The sequence below is a fragment of the Notolabrus celidotus genome, chromosome 18 (assembly GCF_009762535.1).
Source record: "Notolabrus celidotus isolate fNotCel1 chromosome 18, fNotCel1.pri, whole genome shotgun sequence".
Classification (NCBI taxonomy): domain Eukaryota; kingdom Metazoa; phylum Chordata; class Actinopteri; order Labriformes; family Labridae; genus Notolabrus; species Notolabrus celidotus.
The window spans coordinates 8,240,059-8,260,027 of record NC_048289.1 but is presented as its reverse complement, the minus strand read 5'-3'; the positions used below and the strand labels follow the sequence as shown (position 1 = coordinate 8,260,027).

Below are 19,969 nucleotides of genomic sequence, written 5' to 3'. Positions count from 1 at the left end.
CCTGCTAAACACCACACAGCCCATAATGCATTATGTTTTGTTTTTTTAAATAAGTATGTTGAAATAAGGTGTTTGCATAGACTGCTGCTGGAAAATGACATTGGAGATATTCCATTAAAATAAGGGTTAAAAGAAATCCAGGACATTTAAACCCCTGTTAATGCTCAGGATAGAGTTGTGTGTTGGGTAAGTTCTGGGATGGTTGGTGCAGTATTTGTTTGGCTTGTTTTGCAAACTGTATTTTCTAAAACAAGCTTTCAATTGTGCATGGTTCAGATTTAATGCTCAGCTGTTTACGATGTTAAGTTTTTAATTCATGTATCTGATAGAGGAGTGATGAACAAAACTACTAAAGTAAGACCACAGTTGCAAGAAACCCAGGTTTATCTGTGAATTAAAGCTGCTGATAAGGGTTTGCGTTCCCTGGTTAATTTTAGATACACAGTCAGTGTGTCTGTCTATCAATCAGTCAGTCAGCCTGTCTGTGTCCTTAGGAATTAAAATTCACAGAGGTTATTAAGCAGGTGTACATGGAGTCCAAACCAGTCAACCTGGACACACACCAAGAACGGGTCATTCTGAAACTTCAGTCAGACATGTAGGAATGTCTGCAGAGTCTCAAATTGTTGATGTTGTATGAGTAAGCTAACATGCGTGGAAATATAAAAGTGACTCACCGTGTTGTATACGTTCCTCTCTTTTAATCCTCGGACATGTTCCAAGCTGTGAACTCAGTTCAGTTTTATTTTACAGGGGGGAGTTTGTGTTGATGGATACTCTAGGACAAATACCAACATTGTTACTCCTCCTGAGCTGAATCCAGATCACTGCTCTCATGCTGGAGCGCTTACACATCTGAGAGCTGTAAAACAAGAAGAAAGAGGAACCGGCTGGTTTAGGAGGGAGAGTGAAGAATTTTATCAAATACATAAAGGCTTTTTTATGTTGTACCTGTTTACAAGGTTTCATGTGAAGCTTAAAAGGGTAAACTTTAACACAGTGAAGTGGAGCTCCAGAGAAAGTTCAGCCAGGAAGACAACATTTGCATTCACAGAAGCCTAATTCTCATTTCTCCCTCTCATGCATGATCACTGAATGATCAGTCAGCTGTTTCATCAGTTTAGTCTCTGTTTCATCCAATAGCATGGTGTCACACCCTCATTGTTAGCCTATCACTTCACTGCTCTCTTTGTGAATGTGATTCTTTCCCTGCCTCATGCTGATGATACGTGCAGCTCTACACCTCCACAGCACCACAGAATTATCACTCTTTATTCATCATCCATCCGGCACGAGCAACTCATCAACCACCACCACAACCAGCATCCAGACCAGGGATTTTACTGCTGCTGCTCAGATCAGACATCCTTAGAGTCCATACAAGAGACCCTCTGTCAAGTCATGTTGATATGTCCTTCTTTAACTTATCTCATAGACAAACAGGAAACTGATTCAAGGGTATTTCCCTCCAAGCATAATGATTTCAAACATTTCAATGTATGTCTCTTTTTTTCATCCATATGCATGCTCTAAGTATTTGATACAGATGTTAAAATAAGCTAGATGAATCTTGTGGTTAGCTTGCTCTGTGGAAGTGCTTGTCCTTTGCAAATAACATTAAAAACCTAAATAAGAAAAAGCTTTTCTATTACTTTATGAATACATTGTTAAAAACCCTCAACTGGTCTGTAGTATCATGACAACTTGTTCTTGCATTCAAGTCTTTAAGGGGGTGAAATATAGAGCTCTACTGAACTCCACTGGTGGGATGTTGGATGTACAACAGCCTGGACACCATGTAATAGATTAACTCCTGTGAATGAAGCTTTTGGTAATGTTTCATATATAAATTATAAAAGGATTACTTATTTATAGGTTATTTATAAATTAAGTGTTGTTCTTACTTTGTTTAATGCATTTTAGAGTCTAAATTCAGGAGATTTTTATACATTCTATTATAGTCCTGTTTTAAAATCAGTTAAATAAAACACTCTCCCCCCCCCCCCCCACAATATTTAAGTTTTAGCACCAAAAGATTCAGCTTTTTACATCCACATACTGTCAAACAGGTGCTGCACTGGCATCAAACAAACAAACAAAAATGTTTCTCCTGCCTCAGAAAATGGTCATTAGTACCAAACTGAATGTATAATTAGGCCAGCTGACAGGTTTCCCTGTGCCTATTATACATACATTATATTTCTGTTAATAAACCACCTTTGTTTTTCCCCAATCTTTTAATGTGCCTGCTCTGACTCTCATCTCCTGAATATCAGCCTGCTCTGCGGTGGAATGGGCTTAACCTTCATTGAATGGGGGAATTCAAAAAAAGTTTTGACTACTATATAAAGCAAAATTAGGAAACCAAAAAAGAAATGCCTTATTAGTGACAGAAACTGTTTTGTTTTTTTCCACAAAAAAGCCATAGGGCAATTCTAATTTTTAACTGACAGAGTTCTGGCTCACAGACCCAGGGCTCGGGACTACTGCCACCCCATCAGCTTATGGGAAATGTATCAAACGCTGATTAAAGACAACATTAAGAGGAGAAATTGAAGCCCCACATGCTTGGAAACTGCAGAAATCAGTCATTACATTTGTATTTTATGCGTTTATTTTTCTTTACTTTGAATCGTTTGTTGAGGTGTAAGATTTGGTCAAGCTTTGGTTGTGAACTCTTCTTGTAATGCATCATACTGGGAAGTTTTGTAGTACTTTGTCTGCATTCAATGTAAGGGGGAAAAAAGTAAAATATAAGAACTGTCTTGCATTGGTTGTAAAGTTTAGAATGCACCTCTGTAATTGTTATAACAGGCACTCTTTATGAGTTACTGCAGGATGCTGCACTTGAAGGCATTAGTTAGGTGTTTGGTGCAGATACAAATATTAAGTCTATCTGAGTGTATTTTCAAGAGATTACAAAAATGACAATTAAAAGTCATTGCGGCTGAAGTCTTAGACCAATTAACCACTGTAAGAAATATAAGCTGGTTCACTCTAACGTAAAATCAAAGAAGTAGTTTGGGTTGTCAGTCCATCTCAGAAAAAAGAAACAAAGAAGTTCAGACTAATTTCAAATGACAATGAACATGAAGTCAATCCATAAATACTCTTTGCTTTGCCATACCAGACACACTCAAAGTCTCCAAGCAGATCTAAAGTTCATGGAGCTGCAGACATGTCTGGTTAATGCATTTCATCTGGATGTAGCCTGCAGCCCCATCATATCAGTGACCAGACGGCTCGTTTGATTATTAAATAGGAAGTCTGTCTGCTCCGGCTCTCTTTGTTCTGTCATCTTAATCTACAAAGTCCTTCAGAGGAGCTGAACCTCCTCAGCTGCTGCTTCTGGACAACATGAGTGACTCACAACTTTCTGCCTGCAGCACCAGAATCATTCAATATTCAGTCAACAACCACTCCCTCTGAGGCCTGTCCAGTTCCGCCATGATACCCACCAAAGACTGGAGGACATATTTGATGTTTTGTTGCTGATAATCCTGTTTTTAATCCCACATCAGAACAAAGGACAGAAAACACTCACCTTGTGTTTTCTTTTGCCAAATCAACTAAACAGCTTAACAGGGCTGAGTGCAGACGTGAGATCATTTTTCACAGAGGAAGAGCGGGACACTGATGAGTACTTTACAGAAACCTCAAGGTGCTTTAACTTCGATTTTGAGGCTGAACAGAGAGCTCAGGAGTTTCAGAAGAGCACTCTTACTAATCTTCAGCTTGTCTGTGATGAGTAAATACAGGAATCCATCAAATCTTAAACATGTTCTGATCATAGACTGTAAATAAAAGTTTCTGATGTTAAAAGAGAAAGTTACCAAGGTTAGTGCTTCACTGAGCAGACACTGTATGTGTTCATTGTACGACAGTGACACCCTCTGGCCAACTATGGTAATTACATCTAAGTCAATGGACAGAAATTAAAGCACAATGGTACTCATCTTTATGAATCCAACATGCATTGGTTGAAAACATGTTGAATCCAACTGCACTCTTTGAAGTATTGATTCCAATTTCAAGATCAACAGCTACAGCATGCAGTATATTTCGAATCTGTACACTATTTGTACCTTTCTTGCATCAAGAGTTTGTCCTTTGAACTCTTTCTGGTGAAATTAACTGGCAGAACTTTAATTAAAATTTAAACGATTTTGTCCTGGAAATAAAATAAAGGAGACTTTTTCTAGAAATTTGCATTGTCAATATTTGGCCGAGGCAAAAGCCGGAGAAATCTAAGATTACCAGAGAGTTCTTTCTTACACTATTTCAAAGAGAAAAGGAAATTCTGTTTATTTAGCCAATGTCAAAATGTGTACACTAGGTGGATTTTCAGCTTCATATAAAGAGAAAATTAAAATAATGCAATTACATGTCCTAAAAAACAAATTCCTATATGTTAAGAAGAAAATGATAAAGGAAAATAACTTTTTTTTTTCTTTGTACAGCAGGTTTATACTTGGGGATGAGACAAAATGAGAGGACTCCTAACTACACTTAAAACTCCTTAAACTTGTGAATCATTAATTTAATGTGGCACCACTGTGAGATGGTTTAGGAACAAGTGAAATTAAAATCCCTTTGGGTTTGGGTATGTTTTTTTTAGGGTTAATGTTCTTTTCTTTAATTTTTCAATGTTTTTTATTTCTTTTATGAATTGTATAGGCCCATATGAAGCCCCTGTATTGAAAGTTTTGGGTGTGTGTACAAAATTGATGTGCTTAATTTGTTTGAGATTGTTGAAAATAAATATAAAGAGTTTTGCAGCCGTTTTAAAATGACTTCACTCAATACTGTGAGATTTCTGCTTATCAGGACCTGCCTCATTTTTCAGAAACAGACTTTACATAATATTCCAGAGTGGAAGTTTAAAACTAATGGTGAGAATGAAACAACTTTAAATCCAAGGGGGAATATCATGTTTTTTTACTCAATTCAATTCAGTTAAAAAAAACTATTTATCCCAGGGGGGATTTAAATGTGGGATTACAGTAGTCACACTCTGAGAACTTTCCCCTGAAACTCAAACAAAGACTTCTGTGGGGACAATGGTTTTGATGGAAAGATGTCCTGGTCCAGGGTCAGCTCGAGGTCGCTCATGTCCCCTCAGCAACGGCCTGATTAATGCAAACACTGCGTTACTATGGAGACACAATCAGTTCAATCCCTCACCGGGACTAACTGACCCGGGACAGCACCGCAACCTGCAAACATGGAGGACAGGAGACTGGACTTTTTATCGGACTACGTGCTCAGGACTCTGAAGCTGAAACAGGAAAAATGGCAGAAGTGTGTGAGCAGCGAGGAGAACCTACAGGTGCTGCAGGGGTTTCTGGAAAGACCCGATCAGAGGACCCTGGTGGTGTCTGTGACCGCGGCCGGACTCCTGCAGCCCTCCGCCGCATTCACAGGTCTCAAACACAAGGCGGTCTACTTTATTAAACGGAAACAAACAGCGCTGAGTCCAGACTCCATGAAGGAGCACCTGGTCTATGGGGACATATCCTACGCTCCACTGGATCAGTTTTCTGCACTGGTTGAGGAGGTGAGCACCAGAGCACCATGTGTTAATTATTGTCACATAGTAAGGTGCTTATTATTTCGTCTCCCAGACAGAATTTAGACTGCCAGACTGTGAGTGTGAAGATTTCAAGTAAGAGAGATGACTTTCACTGTCTCTGAAGGCCACATTAATTTAAGGACACGATGGAAAATCACTGTAGAAACTTATGGAAAGCCGTTATGGAAAGCCATTATGGAAAGCCGTTATGGAAAGCCGTTATGGAAAGCCGTTGCAGAAAATGCTCATACAGGAATTGCTGAGTAACGTCAGTTATGCAAAAATAGTGGACTAAAAAAACTTAGCTGGATCGTCGAAAAACTTTTAACTAGTCTAATTCGTCTATATAAAATTACTTGTATGACTCATTTAGTAGCTAATGTTAGTAGAAGGTTAAGTTTGCTGCTGTTTTTGCTGAATAGCCGTGTTCAGTCCTGAGCAACAATATAATACAATTTACTGCTTATTTTCATTAAGGGAGATTATTTATTCTACAATTTAAATCTCGTGCTCGTAATGTAGTGGGAAGAACATAGACTGTAAAAAATAAGAACGACTTCCTAACAGGAAAACTCTGAGCGTCCCAAGAAAACTTGAATGCAGCATTATACTAACAATATACATACAGGACCTTTCACACCTGGTCTGCTCCTTCTAATTCTCTCTCTCTTTGTTCATTGTATGCTCTATTTTGTAAATTGCAAACAGTTTCACACTAAACTGAAAGGGTGCAATTTCATTCTACTTACTACTCAATAACTTGTAAGAGTTAAGTATTTAGTTGACCAAGAATTCTTAATTAGCAGCAAGCTGGTCACTTAATTAAGCTAGCTGCAGTTAGCTCGTCCTTTAGCGCTGATATAACTGTTTTTATTACGTATTAGGTTAGGATAGCAACGTTTTTTTTGCCTACTCACTGTCTAACATATTAGCTTCATTCTGGCTAGCTAAGACAAATATTCTCAAGCTTAGTTTTGACACTAACAGTAAATACATTACACAGTATAGTCTAATAAGTATTCAAGCTTATTTCATTGAACGTTGTAAAACTCACATGAAATCAAAAATCTGATCAGAATGGGGTAGTAGATTAGTTTAACTTTGATATTCATCACAGAAATAAATCACAAATCCACTTAGTGTTGAACTATTTTTAAAAAAGTATAGCCTACTTGATAAAAAAATCTTAGGTCAACCTAAAAGTAATGTAAAGTGCTTGAATAGTCACTGACTGTGCAGTGAGGCTTAGCAGTGATGTATGTTGTAAACTAACCGCAGTCACATGTTTTATTCCAAAGTTTCTTTATTGTTTTTTTTATGCACAGACAACACACAGTAGGTTTTGTGACAGGTAGTAGTTGGAACAGAGTTCTGTGGATGATGTTATAAAACACAATAACAAAAACACCCTTCACATCATGTTTTAAAACACCTCGTATGTTGTCACAAACATAGCTCTGGTAAGGCGCTGTCTGAAATGTGGTGAGACGTCTGCAATCTCGATTTGATGAATTCAACCACCTTCTATAATCTTTTTGGTGTTTTCGATCCCTCAGTGATATTTATCCTTCCCTTTAAAGTCCGGTTTGCTTCTTTGGCAAAGCAGCATTTTTGCACTGTAGCTATAGTGAACCTTATGTATTACATTACATGTTTAGTTTTAGGTATCAGATTAGAAGTATTGAACGCAGCTGTACTGCCACTACCACACGAAACATTCATATTGCACATATTGCAAATGGTTGGACTGCTTTCACTTTCAAGTTCAAAATATTCCCACACTGCTGACACTTAAGCCATGTGACTGTTAATTCTTGTGCTTTTGCAGCTGATGTAAATGAGCAGTGTGAGATAATAGGCTCAAATTGCAGATCACCAATAAGTTAAAAAAAAAAGCCTGGATCGGCTCTGATTATAAACTGTATAAATAATGGACGTAGTATCTCTGACATCATCCATCTGTTTCTGAAGCACTATTTTGAGGCCCATCGTCGGCGGGAGCCATATTGGAAATGCTGAACACAACCAAACTTCTGTTGAGCTAGTGTGAGGTAAAGAGGCGGGCCAACAGCTTCAGTGTTCCCGCCTATCAGTCAGGTCAGCTGTGCCTCTCATAATGGAAAACTCGGAATCTTAATATCTTTGAAACTGCTCGTTGATGAAAAAATTCACCCCCTCATAGTGTGTGCCAATTGAGAAATGAGCTTTCCAGACTACACTTGTTTTTTGTACCAGGCTGTAAACATGTTTATTTTTGCTGTAAAGATCGGCTTTTTTGAATTGGTGCATGTGGTTTCCGGTACTTCCGGAGCCAGCCTCAAGCAAATCCTTGATGAACTGAAGTTTTTAACACTTCTGCATTGGCTTCAATTCTCGCCGCCGTATGTTGCCGCTTGGCTCGGGATATCCCTTATTACCATCAAACTTATACATACAGTACATAGCTTATTATCATTTTTCTTTAATGTACATTTTCAGAATTGTTTGTACTGGAGTACCATAATGTTTTTTAAGGACCACCAAATAAGAAGGATGAACTTGATTAAGTAAAGTAAACAGAGTAAACTGTGATGCATGGTGTGTGGTTAACTGAAGTTACATAAGCAGAATATTTACTAAAATTATAAAGGTTTTCAGACTAGACTGAAAAAAGGGCCCTGCTGAAGGATAATCGATTTCCTTGAGGCCCACAACATTCAGTGGAGCATAAAGTAGGCATTTAAAGTAGATTTGCAAGTAATTACATTTAAAGCAATGTAATTACCAACTCATTTGGGCCGCCTGGGGGGCTGGGGCTCCAATGCAGGTGCTCACTGTGCCTGGTTTGTAATCCTTCCACACTGTTTTATCTGATTCTTTGCACATGATTTACACAGAAAGTGAGGAGCTCTAAAATATGATTCTAATTCCAGATATTCAATCACCTAACAGGATATAAAGGGGCTCCTCCACAGCCAGATACATCATTTATTCAATCAGTGTGACTACTAAACACCATGTCAACATCATACCTATGTATATGATGGTTGTTGATTTGAAGAAAGCAGCTTTCTGAGTACCTGTTGAATAAACTCCTAATCCTCACTGTCCTCCAGGTGGTGGCCCCGCTGCTGTCTAACCGCAGGAACCATGCCGAATGGCCACAGGTGGTGTCCCAGGACATCAGACGCCATGTACACTCCCTTAAAACCAATGTGTTTGTGGTGTCAGGACAAGTCCAAGGAAAGACTCTGTTGCCGCTCCCTGCAGGCTCAGAGCGAGTGGAGCAGGCAGCCTTGGAGACAGACACAAGGTAAACAAACACAGGAGACATAAAAGAGTCATGCCAATGCATCACTTGTCTCATGTCCACATTAAACAGTACTTGTGAATCTCCACAGGGGGGAAATGGTGGACAAGAGCATCATCCACTCCTTAGAGTCGTCTGTGATTGAGTGGAGCCATCAGATCCGAGCCGTCCTGAAGAAGGACTCCTCTGAGGCCCTGCTGAAAGGCAAACACCCCACACCGCACACTGAGCTGCTCTTCTGGAACAACAGGTTGGCCCCTCTGATATCACACAAACTGAATATCAAACTTCTGAGAACTATTTGTTCCAGTCCTGTGATTGTGTGAAACTCCCTCGTCCCCACAGGACCTCAGAGTTGAATTGTTTAAAATGTTTCTGCTGGTGCTACTAATTATTCCATTTTCAGAACACCTGTGCTATCAAGTGAAAAATGTAATTTGGAGCCCTGTGCTCCTTTTTCTCTGTCCTATAGCTTCTTACACAGCAGAAATACATTTCTACCTTCATTATTTATTATTCCTGTGCAAAAAAGTGACAGTTTTTCTGTACTTTGTCTGTTTTCTGCTTTCATAGATTTAAACAAAATGTGCATCCTCTCCCGTTGCAACCATTACCTTATTTTAGACATCACGGTTCAGATGAACTGCAAGCATAAAAACGGATACACTTAATCACTAATGGAGCATTAAACTTAGCAGACTGTCAGATATTTCTCAGTGTAGATTCAGAGATATGAGGAGACTACAACAAAGTAACCTCTAAATGATTAAAGGTAGAACAATGATTCTCAAGCAGGACAGTCAGAGAGGCACCCTTATGATTTTATATTCTTCTCATAAAATTTCGACTTACTCCTCGTATTATGACAAATTTATTCCCTCCCCGTACTTGTAAAATTACGCCATTATTTGTGCAATATAAAGTCTTGATTCTCTAAATCTGTTTTTCTTCAATATGTTAATGTGACATCTATTTTTGCAGCTGACAGGCTCAGATGTTTGATTTGAGTGTCTGATACCATAACAGAAATGACTTTTAATCACTCACTTTAAAGCCTAAAATTAAAAGGAATTTCTAACACAGTCTTTTATTTAAAGTTTGCCTGTGCTATTGTGTGTTGTTGTCATTTTAAACTTAGATATCTTACAGCTTTATTTAGAAAGCAGAGGACAGTACTGGGCCGCCTGCCATATGGGTGCACAACTTGGCCATTAGGCTAAATCTGCGCCTGTGTTTTTAGTATTTTAATGTTAATTCTGTTTGATGACACACAATAAAATAACATAATAGAGACACCCTGATGGTCAGAGAAAGACTGATATTGTGCCGATAAATGGCATTTTGGCCATTCTGCATTCTTCCAGTAGTGCTAAGGTGCTGTGGCATTGGGTGAAACGTGCTAGGTTTCACTTGATGTTACCTGAGGGAGAACGGTTACACCTTAAACCCTTTCTCGACCTTTTCAAAGATTAATGTGGACAGAAATCCAGACGTCACTCACAACAATGTTTTACCAAGTCAGCACCACTTATTTAAAAAAAATTTCATTCAAGTTCAGCAAATTTGTCTCATTTGTTTTTATTATCTTACTGTTTTATTTTATGCAAAACAACAACTTCATATCCACATTATGTAACAGCTATCAGCCAACTTGCTCTGTAATTAGCAAGATCAACCTTTGAAAAACTGATATAAGTGGACCACTTCTCATAATGTTGAAAATTCTGTCTCATGAAATATTTGTTTCAAAAAGAGGAAAACAGAAACCAAACACAGGACAGTCTGTTACATTAGCATTAGCAACCTTGTGGCTAGCTAACATTTACGTACTGCGTCTCGCAACCGGATGCTGCCATTGTGAAATCACGCACCGTCTAGTGAGAGGTGCGTTCGGAGAAGCCTCAGATTTAAGCGTGCTGTAATGCATGCACACCAGTTTTGTGGGTCTCATACAGCGGAGCTTGTAAAGCAGATTATGATGTTTAAAAACAATGCTAGCTGGATTAAGTTAAAAGGAATAAACATAAGACATATTTTAGTGTTTTTTTTAATTAATTATTTGTGTTAAAGGACAGAGACTTAGGACAGAGACTTAGATTAACAACCATAAAACAAACTTTGATTCAACATATTACATTACTGCCACTAGTGCTTGTTTCAAGGCCGCTGATTGAAGCAATCAAAAACAAAATATAGTGCACAGGTTTAAAAGTACCGGCCTTATGCTTTAAAAAGTATTTTGATCTGGTGTAGTTTCGTCTAAAGATTACGTAGACATTTTATCCAGTCTCACTCCATCAGACTGAAGAGTTTTTCCAGAGCAGCTCTAAACTTTAGTGCCTTTGAGCCATGTCGACCACAAAATATGTGTGGCTTGGGGAATGCAACCCTAAAATCAGCTTTTAGTGAAGAGCTAAAGCAAAAACAACCTTAACCTCTGTGACAGATGACTTTCTCTTCGTTGTTTTCTCCTTGAAGGTGTTCAGATCTTGAGTGCATTCACTCTCAGTTAAAGTCCTCCAAGGTGAATAAGATGGCGATGCTGCTGGAGGCTGTGGAGAGCAGCTATTCACCAGCTTTTACCAACATGAAACAGGATGTCCTGGCAGGTAATGAGAACATCTATCAGTCTGAGAACATAAGGGCTTTTTTTTTTCTGATGTGGCTCTACTTTCTCTCTCGTCTTTCTTTGTGTTTGATCTGACTTTGAACACATCTCCACTCTGCAGCCCTGGAGGAGGCCAAGGATATCTGCACCTACTTGAGGCCCCTGCAACGCCTGTTTGAGGACATGGAGAACGTAGAGTTCCAGGAAGTCAGGGGTCAGGTCGGCCCTCTGATGCACACCGTGTGCCTGGTGTGGGCCAACTCCAGATACTACAGCAACCCAGCACGCCTCATTGTTCTGCTGCAGGAGACCTGTAACCTCCTCATACAGCAGGTCAGCAGCACACTCTTCCGTTTGTCAAGAGGCAATCCAATCCCAGCAGACTGTTTGTCTTAAGAGTTTTCCTTTTGCTGGAAAAAGCTCTGTTGCTAAGTAGTGATTACTGAGGTGTTTCTAGGCTGCACTTGTCAGAGATCACCTGTCAGCACAGAGTGGGTGGGCGGTACCATATTGTCCTTTGTTTTCCTCTGTTTTTGTGTTGAAGAAGTTTCATCCTTGTGGGTGGAACTCTTCTTCGGTGAAGTTTTACAGTTTGTGTATGAGATTCTCAAAATTGTATTCAAGGGATAGGGAACAAACCTCTGGTTATTTACTTATGAAAGTGTTTCCTTCCAAATACAGATTCAGATACCAAGACTTTAGTATCAGCTGATAGAGACAACCTCTCTGAAACAAGAGATGAAAAATGTATTTTTTGTTGTTGGGAAAAAATAATTCCTCAGGTTTTGGCTACGTTGAGCAATGTTAGGCAAGGAAAATCTATTTTTAGCATTTCAAATTGCCTCACACAAGACATCATGATACGGGGCAAGACAGACGTTACAAGAAGACATTTGAAGATCATTAATAAAACAACATAGCTAAAATGGAAGCTAAAATGGAAGCTAAAATATTGAAAGATACATTTTAAAATATAAGAGTATAATCTACAGCACATAGTTATGATTAAAATAGTAAGACACATATTGATATATATTGATCAAAGGCAGCAGTTGCAAAAAGGAGTCTGTAGCCTTGACTTACATTCTCTGCATGCATCACCCTGTTGTTTTTTTCATCACATGATATCTGACCTGAAACCAGCTGAACTCAATATGAATAATGATGGTGAAGTGAATTGACCGGTGCATTCCAAATACCTAATTTTGCATTTTAGCCTGTATTAAATGCAAGAGGCAACCTCTGGCTGCGAGAATTGAAGCCAATGCAGAAGTGTTAAAATCTGCCGCTCCTCTAGTGTCCGCTTGAGACTCGAGGCCATTCAAAAAAGATGATCTTTACAGCAGAAATAAACATGTTTACAGCCTGTTACAAAAAATTAGTGTAGTCTGGTTAGCTCATTTCTCGATCGGCACACACTGTACGGGGGTGAATTTCTTGATAACGCTGCAATTTCTAAGATATTAAGGTTTCAAGTTTTCCGTGATGAGTTGCACAGCTGACTTGATTGACAGGCGGGAACACTGTAGCTGTTGGCTAGGAGGCTCAAAGCCCGCCTCTTTACCTCACACTAGCTCAACAGCAGTTAGGTTGACTTCAACTTATCCAATATGGCTCCCGCCGACGATTTGCCTCAAAGCAGCGCTTTAGAAACAGATGGGTGACATCACTGATACTACGTCCATTATTTATAGTCTACGATTAAATGTGATAACACTGGAATACAGGTTTGGGTATTGAATAGGCTCTGGTTTCTGCTGCCAGAGATGCTGCAGTGACCTGATTTAAACAAAACTAACTTGACTCTGTCAAGTTTTATTAACGGGAAAATCGAGAAGCAAGATCTGACCATGTGTTCAGGGTAAATGAATAAAACAACATTTATCCTTTACTACTTTCCATTTGGTTTAGATGATCCACTTACCCACATGTGAGTCTAGAAAAAAAAAGTTATTTTCATTTTATATGAACTGAAACAGAAAACAGAAAAACCCAAAGCCAACTCAAAACATGGTCAAAAACTGTTGGCCTCAATTCCCACACCGGGACAACTAACCAGAGCCTTGGCTTCATGCAACATAAGCATCATCTACTGGGGCTGTACCCACTAAGAAGGCCTATCATCTACTGGGGCTGTACCCACTAAGAAGGCCTATCATGTACTGGGGCTGTACCCACTAAGAAGGCCTATCATCTACTGGGGCTGTACCCACCAAGAAGGCCTATCATCTACTGGGGCTGTACCCACTAAGAAGGCCTATCATCTACTGGGGCTGTACCCACTAAGAAGGCCTATCATCTACTGGGGCTGTACCCACCAAGAAGGCCTATCATCTACTGGGGCTGTACCCACTAAGGCCTGATCAGAATTAAGCTGTTGGTTTCACCAGGCAACCTGGTGCCCTGCTAAGTAAAGTCCTCATGTGCATGTTGTAAGGTTATATGGCCACTCTCATTTTAACATCAAGCTGGCTGTGAGGCCTGTTTTAAGGTTAGCATAGCATGTTACCACTGTGTGTGAAAACATTTTGACAATATTCCTGCATGTTGAAGGATTACAAAGGCCATATCTCAAAGCAAATGAAACACACACTGATTGTTTCTTCACATTACCCATTGTAATCATTGTTATACATGTTAAAGTTAACTATGGTTTGTTACCTGTTCTCCACTGCATTGCTGGAGTTCCATATTCCAAAACCAGGAACTGTCAAACAGAGCTGCAGTCTGTCATTGGCTTATGAGGAGATTTGTCAAGTGGAAGGCACCATGCATGAAGGAGGTGGAGGGGTGTTTTCACACATGAAATCTGAAATGATCTTTTAAGTGCAATATAAGAATGAACTTTTTGTAAATGTATTTGGATAATGTTTTTGTAACCCCATTGCATATATTTGAATCATTTGCAGACCAGGCAGGAGTTTGAGGGGAGTTAATTGACTACAAATGATTAACCCCTCACTCTTGGTAGGAGCCAGCTGCTATATAAGAGGAGCCTGGGTGTCTGTGGGGTAGTGGTGTGATGCAGTTGAAGCCAATCAGTAGTTGGAGAGTGTTGTAAGGGCCTTAGTGGCATTGTGTAGAGCTCTGTCCTTAACTTTAGTCAACCGTACTGTCAAGCCTTCAGCTATTTGGGTGTTCTTTCCTTTTTTCTTGCAAATATTATCTTTTCCTCGACCTCAGGCCTGCAAAGTACATAATGCTTCACATGGGTTTTTCTACACTGAAAATAAATACACTTGTATTGCAGCTTGGATTTTTGCAGCAATTTTGGGCCAACTCAAAAACATGCTCTAATGTTCCACTCCTGCATAAGAAATTCTTGGATGGGTTTAACTTTGTGGGACTAAGCAGTGCATGCTCCCCACCCATCATGACAAAGCTGTTCCTCTTTAAAATGAGACAGCCTTAGCATAAGCCAGGTCTCTTTCTTACTGAATCAATAAAAAGTCACTGTTTGAGTGGGTATATAAGAAGTACTGTTTTTGGATAAAATAATGTTTGGCAGACTTAATAAATTGATTAGAGTAGAGGCGATTTTGTTAGTGGACATAATTTTGGCCATCTAAATGTTGATATAGTTGTCCATGTGTTCCTGTGTAATGTTCCAGTGGCTAGTCTGGTAACTCTAACTTGAAAGTTTGAAGGGGTGCAGGTGACCCAGTGGCAAAATGACAAGTTCCAAAAATCTGGGAGTTATAATCAGGTGAGGTGTCCTGGAGCTAGACATCTCAAACTGATCTCAATCTGATGTGAGCCAACAAGAACGTAAATTGAACGCACAGCCCTCTTCGTATTTATTAAAGCTTTTTCTCAATGGAGTAGCTAATCCTGACATAATTTGGGTTGTGTATTGTTACCTGTCAGCGCATTCCAAGCCAAGTTCAGCTTTTCCTTTTCCCCGTCTCCAGGCCCGCGTGTATCTGGTTTCTGAGGAGGTTCTGAAAGCAGAGCTTTCAGAGAGTCTCCTGAAAGTGCAGACCAGTCTGGAGATCCTGCAGCTCTTCCGGAGTACTTACGAGGACCGAAGGGCGAACCTGGACCAATACCAGAGGAATGGGAACCTTGTGAGACCGTGGGACTTTTCTCCATTGTTAGTCTTCTCTAGGCTGGACCGCTTCGTTGACAGGGTCAGGACCATTCAGGTAAGAGGGGAGACATTATTCAACCCTTAAATATAAAGTCATCAGGGATTTGGCTCTTTTTTTTAGGCTGTGAACTTGATGAGAATAAACTTTGTTGGCCTGATATTTTTACAAATTGACTCCGACTTAATACTAATAATCATAACTCATGTAGGATCTTTAAAAACACAGGTTTTCAAAGGAAAAATCTTAGACCATCAAATAAAGATGAACAACCCAAACACAGAAAACTCAAACAAATATTACAAAAAACTCAAGAACAGAAAAATTAACAACAAATAATCCATTCAACATAAGAGCCCCGCTGCAGAAGAAGAGAACCAAGCAGCACAAGAACTCAGCAACAATTAGTGAGACCGGGAGGACCAACAATGTAAGATCATGTAAGCGTATAAAAAGAGACGGATATAGTGAGAAAAGATGAAGCAATAGAATGAGATTAAAGTGATAAACAATGCAATAAAGTAAACAAAATAAGTGACACTAAAATCATTTCCCTCTGCTCTTGTTGTAAAAACTGTCGGATCCCAAAGTTCCCACTTTCAGATGAGTCAGTCCAGCTCTCTATTCTAAGGGTCTTAATCTTTGGCATAAAAAGCGGTTAAAGCAAGAGACGGATCAAACTGGTTACAAGGAGATATGCCTACCCTTTGTCTGCCTTCATCTGGATGCCTATCCTTCACAGAATTCAAAAGATAAGCTCTCATATTAAACATTAATGTCAGACCGCAGATCTTGTCTGATTGATTTAGGCACTTGGTATGATGCTGGGGTTATTTTCGGGTCTAGTAATTGTGTTGGTTTGTAGTAACCTATAAGGACCTTAAAGATGTAATGAATAAACGCACTCAAACTTTTATGTCCATGAATGAACAAATTCAATGTCAGCAATTTATACTTTAACTGAAGTTGGTGTATTTTTTGTAAACTAGTAAGCAAGGGCAAAGCTCCAGCATACATTTATAAAAACACCCCTCATCACTCCACACTTCAACTTGATTTAGCCTTACGTTATAGACTTTTATGGTTCTTTTATACTATTTCAGTGATTCATTCATCAACTACACATAGTGACTGTTATCATAATGCACATAAATCGAAGGACTTTGCATCCTTTATACAAATCAAAGCCCATAACCTAGACCTGCTGGTGCAGTCCTGTGTTGCAGATTGAATCCTTTCTCGATGTTTCTTCTGCGCTTTGTCTTCTTTGTGATCCTCTCTGTGATGTTTTCCCCTATTAGGATGTCCGTCCTTCGTGTGCTCCTTTTCTCTAGGGATCTCAATCTCACTCTTTCTTGATAATTCAAAGAAAAACACATAGAGGCAATGTAGCACAAGGTCAACAAGCTCTGCAAGGTGACATAAAATGAAACTCTGTGCCTACAGACATAAATGCATATTGAAGTATAGAAATGTATTCCTTTTTGTCATTCATATACTCAGTGTATGAAAAGACAGAAATTACAAAAGTGCAATGAGGAAGAATGCAAAGGATTCTAAAATATATGTGACAGTGCTACTTGCATGTAAGTTTTCTTTATATGCTTGATCCAGCTAGGTATGATAGTATTAAACAGCATATACAGTGTGCATAGTTTGTGTTGGACATTGAGGATCTTAACTAAATAAAATCTTCCAAGGTTAAATCTTCACAATGAGAATGAACCTGACCAAAAATCAGGGCTTTCTCTGAAGCAATACGGCAGTTCAGCCTCCTATCTCTCCTTCTTTTCTATCACTTCATCCCTACAGGACATCCTGTTGACAGCCGTAGACCTGCTGAAGCTCGAGAAATTAGAGATCGGAGGTGTCAGAGGCCGAGCCCTCAGCCAGCAGGTCCAGCTGCTCCACCAAGAGTTCATGGAAGTTTACAAATCCTTCACAGAGAAGCCGTACGACTGCCTGGACCTCAACACACAGGTACGCAGGATCACAGGGCGCAGCAGAAGCTTGCTCAGTGATTTTTGTAGAGCAGCTGCAAAGGTTAGCCTGTTTGAGAAGGCTTTCATGCAGCAGGTGATTCGGGCGATAGGATTGGTATTATTTTTACATCTGAATACTTCTCTATTCAAGCTCTCAGCCTGGTCACTCCAGCATTTGTTGGGCAAATTGTTTTTCTGCCCAAATAGGCTTTTTTCAATGCCATCTAGTCGCTTAAGCAAGATGGTTCTGGGTCATAGCAAGAAAAGCAATTTACTGTGCCTGTGAGAGCGGGTCAGTGTTCCCCGCTTTGGGGACACTCGTGGCTTTGAGTCACTGAGATGTGAAGAGGAATATGCTGTGCTGGCCCCGCGTTAGCTCGCTCTGCCGTGTGCTGTTCTGTCTGTTGGTCTATCTGAGCTCTCTGCCTGCAGGAGTTTGAAGAAGATGTGAGGGAGTTCAGACTGAAGGTGGACGACACAGACCGACAATTAGGAACCATCTTCTGTCAGGCCTTTGAGGACACCTCTGGACTGGAGCACGCCTTCAAGGTCTGGGAGCTTTATCTGTCTCCCACACATTCACATATGTTTTAAACATATTAAAACCTGTCTCTTATCTGATGTGTGCAGGTCCTCGATATGTTTGGTAGCCTGCTGGAGCGACCCATAGTGGCTGCAGATGCTCTGGACAGATATCCTCTGCTGGTGTCCATGTTTGACAGAGAGCTGGACTGCTGCAGAGTCCTTTACAACAAACACATCATGGCTGCAAAGAAGCTGGGTGAGAGTTAAATCAACATATTCACCCACTAAACAATAAGATAATGAAACAAGTAACAGCTGTACATTCTTTCTTATGTCCAACAGGTAGAGAGTCTCCTGGTAGCAAAAAAAAATCTGGTTGCCTTGAAGAATTTCTTAAATTTTTCCTTCAGTAAACATTTTTCCTGATGAGTTTATAATCTGAACCTCTAGTTTCAAGTCTTCCTTAGTACAGCTTGATGTTCAGTTTATAAATTGTGGTTCCATTTAGAGTCAGCAGGAAGAAGGAGAGGATTTAAGACAGGATTACCTGTGGTTGACACATCTACCGCACAGAATTTTTTTTCTGAGTTCTGTTGTACTACAAGACAACAGACAAGTCCTTTAATGAATTCTTATTAAAATTAGATAAGTGAGGATTATGACCCCAAGGCTTCTTTTTGTACTTATTTCTGTGTGATTATATTTCAGGAAGTTGAATAAGTGTGTTATCAAGTTTTCTCTATTTCAAATCTTACTCACAGAATAGATCATTTGTAGGTTAAGGTCTAGAATTGAGTATGAGAAGTGTTCTTGTACCTGTTTGATTGTAGTTTGAGTAGCATTGACCAATCAGGTGTCAGCAGGCTTTGGTGTTTGCATGAAAAAGAGTCTGTATGCAGCGCAAAAGCAGGAGGGACATTAACAGATATCTGCATGAAGAGCAGCTAACAATCTGTTCTAGATCAAACATTTACACTGAGACACAAATCTGCTTGATGTTGTGTCACTAAAGACAATCAGCGTTAAGATTTCCTTACTTCCTTGAATGCATCAGAAATGATGGATCCCACCTCCATTCAACAAACAAACATTTGAAAAGTAGTTTTCTTCTCCTCTTGAGGACAGACCTGACAAAGCTTCACCTTTGACTTTTGTCTAATCTCCATCATGATGTTGTTATTTCAGCAAACTTAAGACCCGTTAATTACAGGAAAATCAGTTTCTGTTTCAGGTTCATACCGCTGAAGTAAGCCAGAGAGAAGCCTCTGTTGAACCTACTATTTACAGTGAAACTGAGACTCACCAGAGACAGATGAACAGGCACTCTGGTATATTTTGGGCCATTGTTCCAAGAGGCATCTATTGTGGTCAGACAATGAACTCTCATGAGAACTGAAATAGTTGCAGCACTGTTTCATGGTAACTAGATGGTGATTGTAGGGGGATGTTGATATCTGGAGGACTGGGTCTGCTCAGAATATTTTAGTTTCAGATGAACTTAAACTCTGCTATGGTGTTTTCTGTGGGTTTTTTTTGCCACTGTACATTTTTTGCAGGAGAATATGTGCAGATGCTCTGTCTTGTCTCAGGGTTTCAAGGCCCTAAAATGAACCACACCGTCTGACATAATGATCCTTTCCTCTTCAGCTGGTTCTACTGTGAATAAGAACATGCCTGCTGTAGCTGGTGGGCTGAGATGGGCTCAGGAGCTCCAGCAGAGAATTCAGACCCCGTTCTCCAAACTCAGACACCTCTCCTACCCGTGAGTCTCCTCTTTTTCACCCCTGCACAGTGAATTAAGAAAATAATTCAGGTTTGGTCATGCACCTCCAGAAGACTCAGTGTGATTTAAACGCTCTGTGAGCCGCTTTAAAGGAGTCATAAAAATGATGTTTAGGAATAATG

The 19,969-nt window shown here is 39.7% G+C and overlaps 1 protein-coding gene and 2 long non-coding RNA genes across 3 annotated transcripts in view; 1 reads left to right on the top strand and 2 right to left on the bottom strand.

The window, feature by feature from the left end:
* Window positions 1-679: 679 nt before the first annotated feature.
* LOC117829791 lies at window positions 680-8,858 on the bottom strand. The gene is made up of 2 exons (XR_004634699.1): window positions 8,632-8,858; window positions 680-862 (listed from the first exon to the last, which is right to left on the bottom strand). It is a non-coding gene; the product is annotated as an uncharacterized LOC117829791 (long non-coding RNA).
* Window positions 5,160-19,969, top strand: part of dnah9 (dynein, axonemal, heavy chain 9) — a 229,109-nt gene continuing 214,299 nt past the window's right edge. Inside the window, exons 1-10 of the mRNA XM_034707459.1 lie at window positions 5,160-5,557; window positions 8,668-8,864; window positions 8,953-9,111; window positions 11,340-11,470; window positions 11,591-11,802; window positions 15,381-15,614; window positions 17,370-17,537; window positions 17,972-18,088; window positions 18,170-18,320; window positions 19,712-19,826. Of these exons, the coding sequence (XP_034563350.1) occupies window positions 5,225-5,557; window positions 8,668-8,864; window positions 8,953-9,111; window positions 11,340-11,470; window positions 11,591-11,802; window positions 15,381-15,614; window positions 17,370-17,537; window positions 17,972-18,088; window positions 18,170-18,320; window positions 19,712-19,826 (1,817 nt within the window). The 5' untranslated portion in view covers window positions 5,160-5,224. The remainder of the gene's footprint in view (window positions 5,558-8,667; window positions 8,865-8,952; window positions 9,112-11,339; window positions 11,471-11,590; window positions 11,803-15,380; window positions 15,615-17,369; window positions 17,538-17,971; window positions 18,089-18,169; window positions 18,321-19,711; window positions 19,827-19,969) is intronic.
* Window positions 11,472-14,184, bottom strand: LOC117829790. Its single transcript, XR_004634698.1, has 2 exons — window positions 14,131-14,184; window positions 11,472-12,195 (listed from the first exon to the last, which is right to left on the bottom strand). It is a non-coding gene; the product is annotated as an uncharacterized LOC117829790 (long non-coding RNA).